This window comes from Typha angustifolia, chromosome 2, assembly GCF_048772165.1.
Source record: "Typha angustifolia cultivar Huaian chromosome 2, ASM4877216v1, whole genome shotgun sequence".
Classification (NCBI taxonomy): domain Eukaryota; kingdom Viridiplantae; phylum Streptophyta; class Magnoliopsida; order Poales; family Typhaceae; genus Typha; species Typha angustifolia.
This window is the reverse complement of record NC_133240.1, coordinates 6,729,116-6,744,776: the sequence shown is the minus strand read 5'-3', so window position 1 is coordinate 6,744,776 and position 15,661 is coordinate 6,729,116. Positions and strand designations below refer to the sequence as shown.

At 33.7% G+C, this 15,661-nt stretch overlaps 2 protein-coding genes across 2 annotated transcripts; both read right to left on the bottom strand.

The window, feature by feature from the left end:
• Positions 1-2,881: 2,881 nt before the first annotated feature.
• On the bottom strand, positions 2,882-4,450 carry LOC140770709 (probable 6-phosphogluconolactonase 4, chloroplastic). The gene is made up of 3 exons (XM_073111971.1): positions 4,085-4,450; positions 3,863-3,998; positions 2,882-3,545 (listed from the first exon to the last, which is right to left on the bottom strand). Exons 1-3 carry the CDS (start codon positions 4,444-4,446, stop codon positions 3,057-3,059), a joined length of 987 nt encoding a protein of 328 aa, XP_072968072.1. The 5' UTR covers positions 4,447-4,450; the 3' UTR covers positions 2,882-3,056.
• A 693-nt stretch (positions 4,451-5,143) lies between these two features.
• On the bottom strand, positions 5,144-7,752 carry LOC140772971 (protein TILLER ANGLE CONTROL 1-like). Its single transcript, XM_073115253.1, has 5 exons — positions 7,610-7,752; positions 7,442-7,508; positions 6,713-7,362; positions 6,375-6,493; positions 5,144-5,543 (listed from the first exon to the last, which is right to left on the bottom strand). Coding segments are annotated over exons 1-5 (843 nt in total). The 5' UTR covers positions 7,616-7,752; the 3' UTR covers positions 5,144-5,542.
• Positions 7,753-15,661: the final 7,909 nt, after the last annotated feature.

The window sequence follows — 15,661 nt, the reverse complement described above, 5'->3', positions numbered from 1 at the left end:
AGTTGCCATCAAAATCATTGTGTTTTTGAAAATGTCATTCTGTTAATTAAATCTAATTGATCAGAATTAAAACACAATTTAGATAAATTATTACAAATAATTTAAAAGCTATCCAATATTATACATAATATTATAGTACAATGAAATATATACTATTTTCTGTGAGACAAGAATTGTTAATAATATTTACACTCTAAAATTTAAAAAAGAAGGGTATTTTAATTATATAAAATTATTAACTTTATAAATAATCTATTAAGAATATTCTCTTAAAAATAATTATAATAATTATTATGTTGAAAGATTTTAATATTTTAAAGAATGCAGTGGCAATTTTCATTAACAAGCATGAGAACAAAGATGGCACCACTTTTACTATCAACAAGTATTCATCTTAAGGGAGTCTTAATCAATAGGGGACACAGCTCTAATTTAGCAAATAAGGCTTTTAAGAGGATCATACATTGGGGACCTTGTTCAGGACCACAAGCATTTGCTTCTCCTGCACATGAGACTTAAAAGATTTCACATGAAGCTCAAGAGTGGCCTTATTTAACTATTCAAGAGAGGTTCCAGATAAAATCCAAACCTTTTGGCAAGCAAATAGGATTCCTCATGTGTTACTTTATCTTGTAAACAGGAAGCATCAATGGAGGCCCACCTTGATGGGAAGTCACAGGTAGAGAACTTTAACTTTGCATTGCTATACTTTTGTTTCAAGGAAAAAGACCATCCAGTGGACAAACAAACAACTAACAAATATCTTAAGTTCCAACAATATAAACTCTTCTCATGACTAATGGAATAAATCAGAACCATATAACAGAATATGCTGCAAAGATGTCCTCTATGCTTACAGGATAAAGAAAACAAAATTATTCGGAGCTCATGTTCTAGCAATAAAATAAGAAAGTAACACATTTCTTGGTCAACATGGAACTTGTGAGAATAAAATCCTCATAAATGGCATTAAAACTTTATTAAACAGCTATGCAGTAAAGAAAGCATTTGGATGAATAACAAACTTTGGACAGCAAGTTATATGATGCATCATAGAACATCCTCACCTTCCAGCAAGTTGTGAAGTATGTATGCAATTGTTGCTACTTAGTTCTAAATGCTGTAAGATATTTGATAGTTACTTGACAATGTACTTAGCTAGAGGGAGGTCCTCTTGAAACAACTTAAATTTATGAGTCAAAAGGGGGAGGGAAAGATTTTAAGGCAATGCAACTCTATGTACAACCTCCAGCTCTTTAAAAGCCAACATCTCCCCCATTTTCTAGCATAAATCAACATAGTGAAAGAACAAGCTCAGTGACTTGCACATGTGAAGGCACTGCTAATAAGTATTAAATGTATAACCTGAAAGGCCATCAAAAAAGAATCTGGCTTCATAGAAAAGGAAAAGAAAAGGAAACAAAAAAGGAGCATTGATGTTCATGTAGAAGTATCAAATATGGAACCAGGCACTAGCTTGGGATCCATAGTATATATTCAAGAAGTGCAGCAGGAGATTAGACTATTTAGCCAATTTCAGGAATTCATCAAAAGATGTATCTCTTGTGCCATTTATCAATAATCTGGTTTCTGAGATTTGCACAGAAGTAAAATTCACATGCTCATGATAAAAGAGGGCATAGGGTTGGAGCGGAATGTGTTTTGACCCGGCATAAACTAGTGGACTGCCAATTATGATATGGGGTAGGGGTATGTCATGGTATGTCAGATAATGTTGGTTCAACATTATGAACCATCCAATAGGTAAAGTAGGGTGCAAAAGGACAAGTTTCAAACTATATTTGATTATTTAGGAATTATTGTCCCTCTCCTGTAAGCAAAATTTTTTTAAAAAAAAACTCACTATGAAATTGATTGTGTCAAACCATGATATATAATGCTTCAGAGTTTTCAGACCATTTAACATCATCACATCACCATTTTGAGTTAATTTTGTCATTCACTAAACTGCCAATCCATATCCTAAGGGAAAAAAAATCATTCCATAATTCAATCACAATTACTCTTAAGAGTCGAATCCTGTATTCCAGCACAACAATAACAATGTACTTAAAATATTGAGTTGCTAGGGTAAAAATATTGTAATACAGATAAAAGCTTTTTTGTAGCAGTGTAGCTATAAGCAACAAATACCAATCTCCTTGACTAAAAGAAGTTTATTTAACATGCAAAAGGGGAAAAAACTAATATGGTCATAGATGACACCAATCAGCAGATCCAGAAGTCCAAAATCAACTAGTGGACCTCTAAACTAACGATCCAACAAATTGAAGAGAGTACAGTTGTGGAATATAAATGTATCACAATGGAAAGGTGATGAAATTATAATTCCTGAAAATCCAAAATTAAAGCAATCATCTCAATCAAGTATGAGATTGAATCCAATCTGACAGTTGAAGATACTTCTTTCAAAAATACATCCTAGGATGATCTTCAGCCGCAAAGGATACTCTCAGACTTATTTATCTTATCAAAGACCGCACATAACAGTTCCATATGACAACTAATTAGACAACCAAAAGATGGTGATTGTATATACCTTCATGATTGCAGGACAGCAGAACATTGAAGTTCACCTTAAATTTTGAAGATCGTGTAGACACAACTATGCACACCACAAAAAAATATGTGTGACTGGAAGTCGGTGCCATGGTTGCATTGATATCTCAAAAAGAAATAACAAAGACTAGTCACATTCTCAATTTGGGTACTATTTTACTCGCATTATAACTTTATGCACTCAGTACATTTGCGAGTTGAGACCATTAAACACATAAATTCTGTCATCTGCATCGCTAAAGGAATATAGATTATAACATGGATATATTCATGAAATTAAAATAGAAGAAAGATTGTCAAGTTCATTTTTGAAACCAACATCCTACTTAGGCATCCATTATTTTCCTTCATAGTTCATACAGATTTCTCTAGTAGATGCAAATACATGCCAAATGATATTCATAACACTGGAAAATTTTGGAGCTCAACATACTTCTTATTTAAATTGTTATTACCATAATCTTCAACTTACATCTTCACAAGCTTGCTTTATCCTGCAACATTGAGACCGCTGCTTTGTCAGTGAACCATGTGAACTCCCCATCTTGAAGTGAAACCATCTCGACAGGGAGCAAATCAGATGAACCCTGCTTGTCCGAAAGAGCCTTGTGCACTGCACCAGCTTTACCAGCTCCAGTGACCACTAGTGCAATATAAGCTGACGCGTTGATCACAGGAAATGTGAATGTTATTCTTTCAGGTGGTGGCTTTGGAGAGTCCTTTATGAAAGTAACCCACCGCTGGTTCTCTTTAGTGAGAGGGTGCCCCGGGAAAAGTGATGCTACATGACCATCAGGGCCCATTCCCAACAGCATGAGATCAAACTTCGGGAAACCAGAAGCTGTTGATACTGCAATCACCCCATCATTGACAAGTTGCTTCAAACAGTTTTCATAGTCATCAGCAGCACCCTCAGCTGATAGAGAGTCATTTATGGCATAAACCTGAGCTGGCAGAATTGGGACCTATGTTTGGAAAAGAAGAACTGAATCATCTCTAGAGCAGTTCCAACTATGAACACTTGGGTAAGTTAATAACACATCGGTTCGTTGATATGCAAATGACACATGTGGTTTCAATCAACATGAAATTGAACTATGAAGTGAGAATCAGCTATGAAATTATCCAATTAAATAATGCAGAATCCTAAAGGCTCTAATTTTCATTTCAAGGTCCAAGCTTTATCCTATACAGATGGTCAATTAGCCGAACGTATCGAATCAAATATCTCTACAGTCACACAAATTCCCAGAAAGTTAGTAAAAATCGAAGCTTTTTCTACCTTGGAAAGGAATCCATCAAACGCTAGCTTGTAATTGCTATCTTCGTGATCCTTTGGCACAACCCTCTCATCCACCCAGAAGACATGCCACCTCGACCAGTCCACGGATTCCAAATACGGAGACTCCAACAACTTCCTGCAACAACCCAACCACAAACCCAAATTAAGCTTTAATACGAGCACATAAAGAAAAATTGCCTTAATCTGACCAAGTCATCCCACCTGAGTGATTTGATCAGCGATCCTCCGGAGAGGACGACCGTGAACGCGCCCCTCTCCTTAGCAAACTTCTCCGACAGATCCGCCGTGTACTTCGCCAGCGACACGGCGAGCTCCTCCTCGTCGTCGAATACCATCAGGTTCTTGGATGAGGTGGCGGCGGCGCCAGCAGAGGAGGCCATGGAGGGCAGCTGTCTCCGGCTCGGTCGGATGAGGGGGGAGAGGGAAATGGGTTTCAAAGGTAGTACGGCTTTCGGGTGAACCGCCGACCGGAGGATTGCCGGAACCCTAGGAGTCGGAAGAGGTTTTCGGGGCCGGAAGGGAGAGAGAGAGGTGGGAGAAGAAGAGATGGCGGAGGAAATCATGTTATAGTGTGGAAAGTTGGTGAAGGTGAGATGCTGTTATTTATATCCGTTGAGATCTCGATGAACGGCTAGATTGCATTCGAAGGGAAAGATGGTCTTTCCATTGTACGAAGGGGCAGTTAAAATCTAGATATTAAAAAAAAATCTTAAATTAATATAAATTAATTTTTAATTAAAATTAATTGAAGTCAAATGACCAAAATATACATAATTTTTATTATTGCATCAAGTATAGAGATTTTTTAAAAGTATAACATATAAAATAATTTGGAGCATAAATATATGATGATAAAATATATTTAACCCTAGAATCGACAATTAAATTGAGTTCTGTCGGATTCATATAGGATCCCATTTAAGCTACCATAAGGATGACCCACTTATTTTCTTTAAAAAAAAAATATATATATATATATATATAAATTAGAATATTAAGTAATATCTTTTAAGACTATATATGATGAGTAATAGCACACATTAGCTTATCCTTAAATATCTATCACCTTCTTGCCCTTCTTCTCGCAATAACTTTTTCTTCGTAGTTAGCGAATATCTTTTCTCTACTTTATTTTTTGACAATGATATTTAGCGTAAAGATACAATTTGTATCTGATTCAATTGCAATTGAGTGAGAGGAGAGAAAGAGGGAGAAAGAACATGTGACTCAGGACTATGATATAAAAGTGAACACCGCAAGAAGAGAACAAAATTTGATAATTTTTATCTCACAGTAGTAAATATTATTTCGGAAAAAGAAAAAATAACTCACAAATATACACACACTCACACACAATCTTCTTTCTTCTTCTTAATATCATACTTAGAGTATGATATCATACAAAATAGCACAAGGAAAATAAGTCCCCCTTATTACACATTACAACACAAATGTGATAACACTTGTAAAATTACTACCTTGATGTGAACACCATTAGTAGTCATAAAAACATTTCTACACTCACATATGCACTTCAACCAGCAGTCCAACAGTTGCAAACAATGCAGATGATGAAGAGAGGAGAGCCGCCCATCTTGTTCCACTTCACAATGCTTATTTGATGAAGTACTAATGCCAAGAGCAACATCTACCTTCACCTCTAAAAAGAAAATTAAAGACAAAGAAAAAAAGGATTAGTGGGCAAACTCACTATGCCAAATCTGATCAACTTTAGTAGATGAGGTTAAGAAAAATGAGATTTCTTAAATATTGTCTATTATGCTAACCTGCACATATAAGATCGTGTCTAACATGTGATACAAAATGTGTTAGACATAAGCGAAAAAAATTTAAAGGATTAAATAAATGGCAAATTCATGTTTATATTACCTTAACTCGATTTGAACTCGACTCAGCTAGAACCAGGCTAATCCGATTCAATTATCACGGCTTTCCTAGCATTTTAGATGGAAAATTGGTGCCATTAATTAGGGGGAATTTGTAGTAATTGAGAGTCCTAAGTGCTAAAAACTAAATAAGAAAGTTAATATAAAATACAAACAATACTTGAAGGATCTCCATGTGATTAACACTTCTCTTGATTATAAAATTTTCCCATTCAAATTGGTTTAATCAGGGACTACCTAGAGGTAAGCCATTGCCAAACATTTGGTAGGAAACAAGAATGAGCATATTCTACAGCCTTAGTTAGGCTTCACTCATTTGTGCTATAGTGAAGTTTATACCCCACCATTGTAAAGTAGTTTTCACTTTATTTTCCACATGTTTCAACATGGTGGCCCCTCTGTGCTCAGTTAAAGTCTCATCTATCTCTGAGCAAACCCTTTTGGTTCATAACAGATCATATAATTCACCTTTATCCCAATTCCTCCGTAGTAGAATCCAATGAATAATGAATAGAATCCAATGCTGCTGAAGTTATTTGTACTTTCAAAAGATATTAACTTAAAATATAAGAAAAGAAATTTACCACACAGATTGACTCGTGTCGATCGGCATAGCCGTCATCATTAGCGGAGGCTTCTCGGTGTTGCACCGGCTGTTGATCTGCACCGGGTGAATCTTCTTCCTCACCATCCTCCTCATCAGCTACCCATTTTACGCAAAATTAAAAAAGAATAGAGTAAAATAAAAAGTTAGTAATTGATTTTTTTTTCTAAAAAAAAGTAAAAACAAAAGTAACCTAAAAACTATTGAAAATTGTATCACTATTTATTTCTCCATTTTACTTTGTCACCGAGTTATTAGTATTTACTATCTATGAATTGCCTAATTTGAGGGGAAAGTAGAAGAAAAACAAAACTATACTCGATTTAGTTTTCTTGCAGTTGACGAGCCTGGTGCAGACTTCTTCTCTCCTTTCTTGATCTGCTCCTTCTCCATGCAGCACACAACCTTCACCACCGGGACGCCTCCGCCGTCGTCGGCCTTCTCGCCGCTCTCCTTCCTCTCATCCTTCGCCACAAACGCTTCGGCGGCGAACAAGTCGGCGAGCGTCGTCCTCCCTCTCCCACTCCCACTCATCATCCTCCCGTCGTACTCCTTCAGCAGTGGCTTCTCCTGGATCTCAATCAAATCCTCCTCACAGTACTCATCCTTCGCTGCATCCACCTGCATTTCAGCCTCCTCGCACCTCTCCTCCCTCACAACCAGCGCAGCTGGCTTCTTCTTCTTCAGCGACTCCAGCGTCGCTTTGCTTGCCACCACAAACATCGTGGCTCCTCCTCTCACCTCTCCTTCTTTGATCACCACCTCCTCCACCTTCTCCTTCTCCTTCTCCTTCTCCTTCTCCTTCTCCGCCTCCACGAGGAACTCCTCCTCGAGCTGGTGCCCCAACGTCCCGATCGTCAGGATTCCGTTCAGCAAGACGTCGTGCAGCAGCAACGCCTGCGTGTCGCGCTCCGCCGCGTTCTCCCGCACGCTCTCCTCCTTCTCCTCGACGACGCCATTGAAAACATCTACACACACATACACATACAAATGAGCGTCAGAATACAAAACATCAAATATAAAAAGAAACCCACCCTTGTCATTTACCTTTGTTGTGAGAAATGTGGGAGTAATTCACGGTAGGATTCAGCTGTCGATGCAACCAACTGAAGATCTGATCGCATTAAGACATTAAGACTCGACACGCATTAACCATTGCAACATATATTCTATGTACACATACACATATATATAGATTCTATGATGTCTGCTTACCTTCATGGTGGGATCGATCTTGTGATCGAGATGAGTGGGAGTGGCGATTCCACAAAGTGTAAGAAGAGCGATGAAGGAGCCAAAGTAGTTGATAAGGGGCTTATAAAGGAGACATAGGAGGAGGGTAGGAAGACGGTCCCCGGGCAAAAAGGGACGAGATTTGGTTGGGTTCGGTTTGGCTCGATTGAGGGGGCGTTGATTCGTTAGGGCTACGTTGGTTGGGAGAGCAAATGCCCTCCAGAGTCTGGTCAATTGCAGATAGGGTTCCTGGTCAAAGGACAGGGACTAGTCACTTAGAATCCAATCGATCGAACATCCCATGTGTTTGTGGTCCTGTTCATCTTATGGCCCGAGTTAGCTAGGAACAACCCCACTCATGATCTTCTTCGCCGGTTTCCCTACGATATATAATAACGCCAATACTAGTATAGCTTTTCTAATTTCTTACGAAAATGATTACACTTAGACACTTTAAACTATTATTGTTCTTCACGATACTTCTATTAATCATTTTTTCTTTCGTGACATAAAGATTCCTAAACTATTGAAAATATAAAGAAGCGAAAGAGACCAAAAATACTCCGAGAAGATTAGAGAATGTTAGTAAATTAGAATTTCTATCTTTGTGATTTGCACGTGACAATTTATGGATGAAAAATATAGTTTATGAGGGTCGATGTGTCACAAAAAATAAATCAAGAGAGGTATGGGAAAATGGGTGATAGTTTAAAGAGTCTAAGTGTAATTAAACCCTTTCTTATACTAGCATAGGAGAGCTTATATTAGTATAAGTTATTCTACTGTTTGATTATATATAATAATTATACAAGTGTAATTAACCCTTTCTAATATAATTTTACTGTGACTTCTCTTTATTTTAATATCAATTTTATGTAATCTGAGTGAAATTCCTGGAGGTAAAATTAGTAATTCTTATTCATTTTCAATTGAAATAATTTGAAGGTATAAACTAAGGAGAGAGAAATAGATATTACTATTTAATATTGAGATAAATCATTATTTACTTACTATACGAGAGTAAATCTTATTTCTATTCCATTCTTATTCTACAAAGCGAACGAGACCTTATAGAATTAAGACGTGTTTGGTTATAGGACACTTGATGCGCGAGTAATAATATTCATTCATAAATATGATTAATAAGATATAAAGCCTAACTCCGAGAGATGCTATTTTAAGAGGATAAAGATCAAAGATGTCAAGAGAAATGGATAAATTAGATGTGATTAAGTAAAATTATGGTAATTACTTATCCAATCATCTTCTCCATTATTAGATAAACAACAAAAATCAATTGGTCATCAAGTCAATTTTCTATGAAAGATATTATTTATATTTTAATGATCTATACATTTATATTTGTAAGAAGTAAAACATAACATATACATCATGTAGGACAAAAAAAAAAGCAAAAGGATAGCTGATTTCTAACACAATCTAGCATAATCTAACACAATCCAGTAGAGTATCAATCAAACAGAGAGATTTATGAGAAAAAGAGAAAATTGAAAGACAATGAGAAGAGCAAAAAAAGAGAATAGAGAAATATTTGACAACTATAGAGGGAAAAGGAAAAAAAAAAACAACAAACACTAAAGTTTAGGGTTTAAGATTTAGATAGAGACGAGAGGTAACGATAAAGGGGACGACGAAAAGAATACAGAGAAGAAAAAAAACTTACCTACATGAGAGAGAATAATTGGAGGAGAACACTTTGTCGAAGCCCGTCAAGGTGTGGAGAGAGGATGGAGTCAACTAGAGAACATGTAGGAAGAAATGAGAGAATTTCGATCGATCGTATTCTATTCCATCGCTTAATAAGCTTAGCGGGTTTAAACTACTTTACTGATCCAATATCCAATCCATTATTATCAATAACATTGAAAACATATCCTATACTGTATTCCTATCGTATCTTTGTCGTATATTCCAACCGTATCCTTAGATTAAAAGATTTAGCTTAAAATAAAATACTCAGTGCTTTATAGTGAGTTATCCACTCTTCTTGGAAGATAGTGATATTGCTCATTCATATCTCTTCTCTATTATTGGAGCTAATGTGTTATATATAAAAGAAAGAAAAAGAACAGTATTCTTAATATGTCTGAGATATTTATTGTTGTGATAACTAGTCGAGTCAAAATCTTAACCTATTAGTTAACAGACTAATAATGTAAATCATATTTTTAAAATATCCTCTACGTGCAACCTTCTATACATCGTACATTTCTATCGGTCTCAGATACCATGCTAGATAACTGATTAACCCAAAAGTTTAGATTGTTAAGGACATCTAATAATACATATCATACCTTTTAAACTTTATCTTATTATACCAAACCCTCAAAATGCAAGTAGAATGCACTCACCTTGGCTATCAAAGGAAGTGCTTAAGAAATGCTCATAGATGATTTGTTACAACTTGATACCTCAAACAATCTCCAAGCTTAGCTGAAATACAGATTAAACAATAGAAAAAGTATTAAGGAGTAACAGTACAAGCTGTCGTGCTAAAAAGAAAAAGGAGAAAGTATCAAAAAAATGCTTTCTGTTGTTAAAATCTTGCTTGCTTGAAGCCAATAGATGTCAGTAGTAGTAGCAGTAGAGAGCATGAGCAATGTAGGGAGGGTTGTAGTTGTATGTCTATGCTGAGGCATATGATGCCATTTGCTATAGTGAGGCAATCATTATATTGTAGGGTCCAAACATGAAATTGGCATCACAACAATTCACAGAGGAGGTGTGGCCCAAAGAGAAGGAGGACTCGGCCTTCTTGGTGCAATTGCTCCATCACCCAAACTTAGCCAAAAGTGTCCCTCTCCTTCACTAGCTTTGCTAAGTCTTGCCTTGTTAATTGAGATGTGTCAAGAAGCCACTAGCTCACATGCATGCATTGGATTAGGATTTCAGACACCATCACTGGAAAGATGGATAGGTTCTCAATGTAAAAAGGATAAGGTGTACATTGTTTGTCCGTCAACTGATTATCTAACATGATATCCTCGTATATAGATACACGATAGATAAATCGACTGAATGACCGTTTTATCTCGGCCTACACGACAAAGATCAAGGCACTCTGAATCCAGAGTTAGGTAGAACATAAGCCACACACCCTACACAATAATGTCAAAAGAATGTAAGCAAACAGGGGGAAGGGGGTGATATATCCTTCCCAATTCAATGTCTTTGCATGATAGAAGTACTGTAGGTGTTCTAAAAGCGACACTAGCTTGAGGCAAAAGGTGGCAAGAAAGGTTTCATTAGTCCACTTCAGCTGCATGGCCTACTGACAAATTGCCCACTTCGTCTTGTTGCCTTCTGTCAACGATCAAGGGCTAGCTTCAAGCACAGATGCTTGCATTGCACCTGCTGCTATAATTAACGTCTTTGGAGCATGGGGATTAATTAGGCTCTTCTTCGTGTCGTCGACCTCGTTCTAATTTTGTTCGTTCTGGGATATGCCCATCTGGGATAATGGATACAGTGGGCAGTATCTTGAATGAGACCCGTTCATGGCCAACAATTCTTTGAAACAAGAGAGTGTAAGATGATTGTCTAAATTGATTGAAAGAAATAAGAGGAAAGGAAGAAGAACGATTGATGTAATTCCCAGTAATGGTGTGCGTTGGAGAAGATATTATTTTCTTCTGAAATTGATTGATAGTTCTATTTAATATATTTTTTTTCTCTCTTCCTTTCTCTTGGATATTTTCTAATTTTATGATAGTGATCACAAAAGTTCTTTGCCGGTTGTGCTAGATATTGACTGTGAGTGTTCCCATTTCAGATTTTTGAGGTAGATTAAAATTTGGTGATCGAATTTGAATTGGAATTCAAATTTAACTAAAAAAATAGGGCAAATTGTGAGAAACTTTATGCTGATAAAAGAAAACTTAAAAAACTTGTTCGTTTTTTTTTTATAACCAAAATAGACTAAAATAGGGTCTAATTTACTGTAGCCGTAATAAAGACACTAAACTAATTAGCGTTTTTAAAAACACTAATCGGTTCAGCTTTTTTATCCTTAGGTAATTTTTTTTAGCTGCTGAAAGATTAAGTTAAAAAAAATTTATATACATAAAATGCTAAACTAATCAGCGTTTTAGAACAAAATAAAAATGCTGAACTAATTAGCATTTTTTATTAGAGATAAAACGTTGATTAGTTCAGCATTTTTACTAAGGCTACAGTAAATTATACCATATTTAATAATAAGTTTGAGAGAACTGTCTACTTCGATAAAAATAAATTTAAACATGGCTAGTTTGGTCAAAAACTCAATATTAAAATTATTTTGAATCTATAGATACTTTTAACTTATTTATATGGTAACTAGTCATTAAGAAAACTAAGAGTAAAATATTTTGCTTAAAATATTCATATTGTAAAGTGTGCATAATAATAACTCCAAAAGTTACAATGCTTTTGATCAGCTTTTCTAAAATATAAGATATCAATGATATCAAGTCAAGCTCTTTCTTTTTCTATCTTTATTTATTTAGCTAGATGAAAGTCTATGCTTTGGATTCCAATTGGATCTTCCATGTTCTATCACAACTTTTGCCTATTAGTTTATAATTAATTTGTGATCTTTTACAAATGGAGGGCCACAAATATTTAAAAAATAATAATATTAAAAAGGAGTTTGGAAGGTAGGTTTTTAAAAGTATATGAGAAGATTTATATGGTTTTTGTTCATAGAAGGAATAAATTGATACTAAGTAGTGGGATAGAGAAAAAATATATAATTTAATAGATAAGAAGCATCTTTTTCGTTAGAAAATAATATATATACTTATAAGAGTTGACTCAGGTTTCCATTAAAAATCAAAACAATAAAAATCCTTACAATCTTTCGAGATCATATGCATCTTAAAGAAAACATTTGTACTCTTTTATAAATAAATGCCACTAAAAAGGAAATATCATATTTTTATTGATTTTTAAAATACGAGATGATTGTTACGAATCGGTCTAATCCTATCCGCAACGGTTCTAGACTCGATAAAGCTTGTAACTTTCGAAGGGATCCGCAAACAATCTAACCAACGGATCCTCCTAAATTTTAAATATGTTGTTGCTCTTGGAGAGAGCTTTTCAACGAATCCAAGATCACATGATTCAGATGGTTAGATCTCATAATATCGACTAAGCAGTGGCCGAAAGTCAATTAGATCCTAATTTGATAGCTCACCAATGGCTAGATAGATGCTAGGTTTAGTGAGGGCGCCAATGGCTAGAGACAAGTAGAGAAGGAGATAAAACCAAAGCCAATTCAATTATCTAAGATTCTTTAACTTTAATTAGGGTTTCCTCCACATATTTATAGAGGTTCACCCTAAGGACTAAGTTAGACAACTCTAATAAACCCTAACAAATCCTAATAAACTAACAATTAAGATAAAATATTAACAAACCAACTAAACTAGTTTTCCTTATCTTCTTGGATTAACCTTCATTTTAACATAAATAGATCACGAGGTTGGCGATCTTATTCAACTAATTTGATATTATTCGGATATCTATAGAATATTCTGCAAATATTTTTTCGAAACTATGCAAAATTAGATTTAGCTAATTAAATAAAATACTAACCTACTAATATTCTAACTAAATCAAATAACCAAATAAGATAATTAGATTCAATACATTGAGCTCAGTCTCCTTTTATATGATCTGACATGACCCGATTCGCTTCAATAATATATAGAAAGAAACACCACTACAAAAATAGAAAATATTAGTACACTTAGGACAACTTTTGCATATCACCACCTGGCTTTCAGTCTTATTTTCAATTTTTTTTTCTATTCAGCTTCTCCTTTATTAGGTATATTTCTGAAAATTTGCCTCCAATTTTGTTCATCAAAGATAGTTTTATTATATTCTTTTATTCCTTTTCTTCATAGAATATTTCTAAGAAGGATTAGGAAGCAATTCTTCCAAAATTCTTCTAATACTTATATTTTATAAGTATAATGTTTTACGGTTTGATAAGATAAAATAATTAAATATAAATACTATATTTTAAAACTTTTCAATGGCAAATATATGAGTCCTGATTGATTTACATGTCTAAAGGAGTGATGATATTTTGTATTATTATATATTAATAAGAAAATAAAAAAAAAAGACTTACTAAACCCGGTTCTCAAATGGTTTCCACGAATATTCTAATCTATTTTTTTTAAAGAACATAATTCTAAAGTACCCATATATTTTAATTTTTATTGCATCAAAAATATTTTATAATGTTTGTCTTCCTAATTTAGAGTTATAATATATATGAGTTAGTTTATATAACTATTAGTTGATTCCTCACATTTACTTTAAATTTCTCAAAAATAATTACTGTATAGATGAGTTAAATGAGCTATAGATGTAATTAATATTTTGGATAAGTTTTTTAAGGATAAGGTAAAAATAAAAGAAGATTCAAAATTTAAGATTAATGAGGAATATTTTATGTATTTTATTTTTTTATTTTAAAAATAAACATCTTGAGGTATAAAGAATAAAATATATGGGTTAATTGAAAATAAAGATAAAATAAAAGATGCTTTTGATAAATATCCCTATTTTTTATTTTATTTTAGGACTTTTACATAATTGTCACCGGATTCTTTTAAACATTATTATTGCTTAAATCTAACTAATCGCTATTGGAATAAAGGTACTAAGCTTGATTACATAGGGCTTCACTGTAGTTAGCGAGCATGTAACCAAAACCATCATTTTTACCGGATAAAGCTAACCGGTCTGCTGCTTTGTTAGTTCATGGTATATATGGGTTAACTGAAAATAAAGATAAAATATAAGATGCTCTTGATAAATATTCCTAGTTTTTTTTAAAATATCATTATTGCTTAAATCTAACTAATCACTATTGAAATAAAGGTACTAAACTTAATTACATAGGGCTTCGCTGCAGTCAGTGAGCAAGATTTGCACTAACTGGGTAGAGTAATTCCCTAGCCAGGTGCAACCAGAACCATCATTTTTACATAATAAATCTAACTAGTCTGCCGCTTTGTCAGCTTCAACATTCCTAGTTTTTTTTTTTTTATAACTAAAAATATAAGATGTTTTTGATAAATATTCCTAGTTTTTTTTTGTTACTTTAAGATTTTTTACATAATTGTATTAAAAAGCTTTCAAAATAACATAATTGTCACTAGATTCTTTTAAATATCATTTTGTTTAAATCTAACTAATCACTATTGGAATAAATTTAGAATAAGAAAAAAATTATTTTTGCCTTTGAATAAATTGCTTAAAATGATTGGAGAACAACTCAATGTTATTTATTTAGTATCATTATAAGACAATAAAGCGAAATCATACTTTTTACAAGATAAAATTGAGATAAATATTTTGCACTTTAAACATCAAAAAGGGTATTTTAATTATTATTTGCATTCATTAAATTTCTTTTCTTTTTTTGTTGAGAAATTGCATTTGTTAATTAAGAAGTATCCGTTAGAAATTTTAAATATTCCACCAAAAAGTAACTATAATGCAACTCTTACATAGACAAAAGATTTCGGTGCCAATTATAAAATTTAATAAAAATGTAGCAACGATTATAATACTTAAAGTTTCAGTGGCCATTACGTAAAAAGGCAACTTTTTGAAAGGGGCCACTTAAATTTAAGTTGGGGTAATAAAAGTAAAATGGAGGGGTCAAATGATAAAATAACCCATTTACTATGATGTTAATTATGATTAGATAAAAATTAGAAAAATGTGTATATAACACCCACTTTATAATGTAACCGTAATTTATACCCTATATTTAAATTATTTACAAATCGAGTTCTATAATTTAGCAAATATGCATAAAAAATACTCCGAGTTAGATTCGAATTAACATCGTAAGAATATTAATTCAGATATTTTGTTAAATTTAAGTAACTAATCTAACAATATAGTATTTTTCGTACATATTTATTAAATCATATAGTTGAATTTAGAAATAGTAAAAATATAGGGGTTAACCATAATTTTATTGAAAGGCCGGGTGTTATA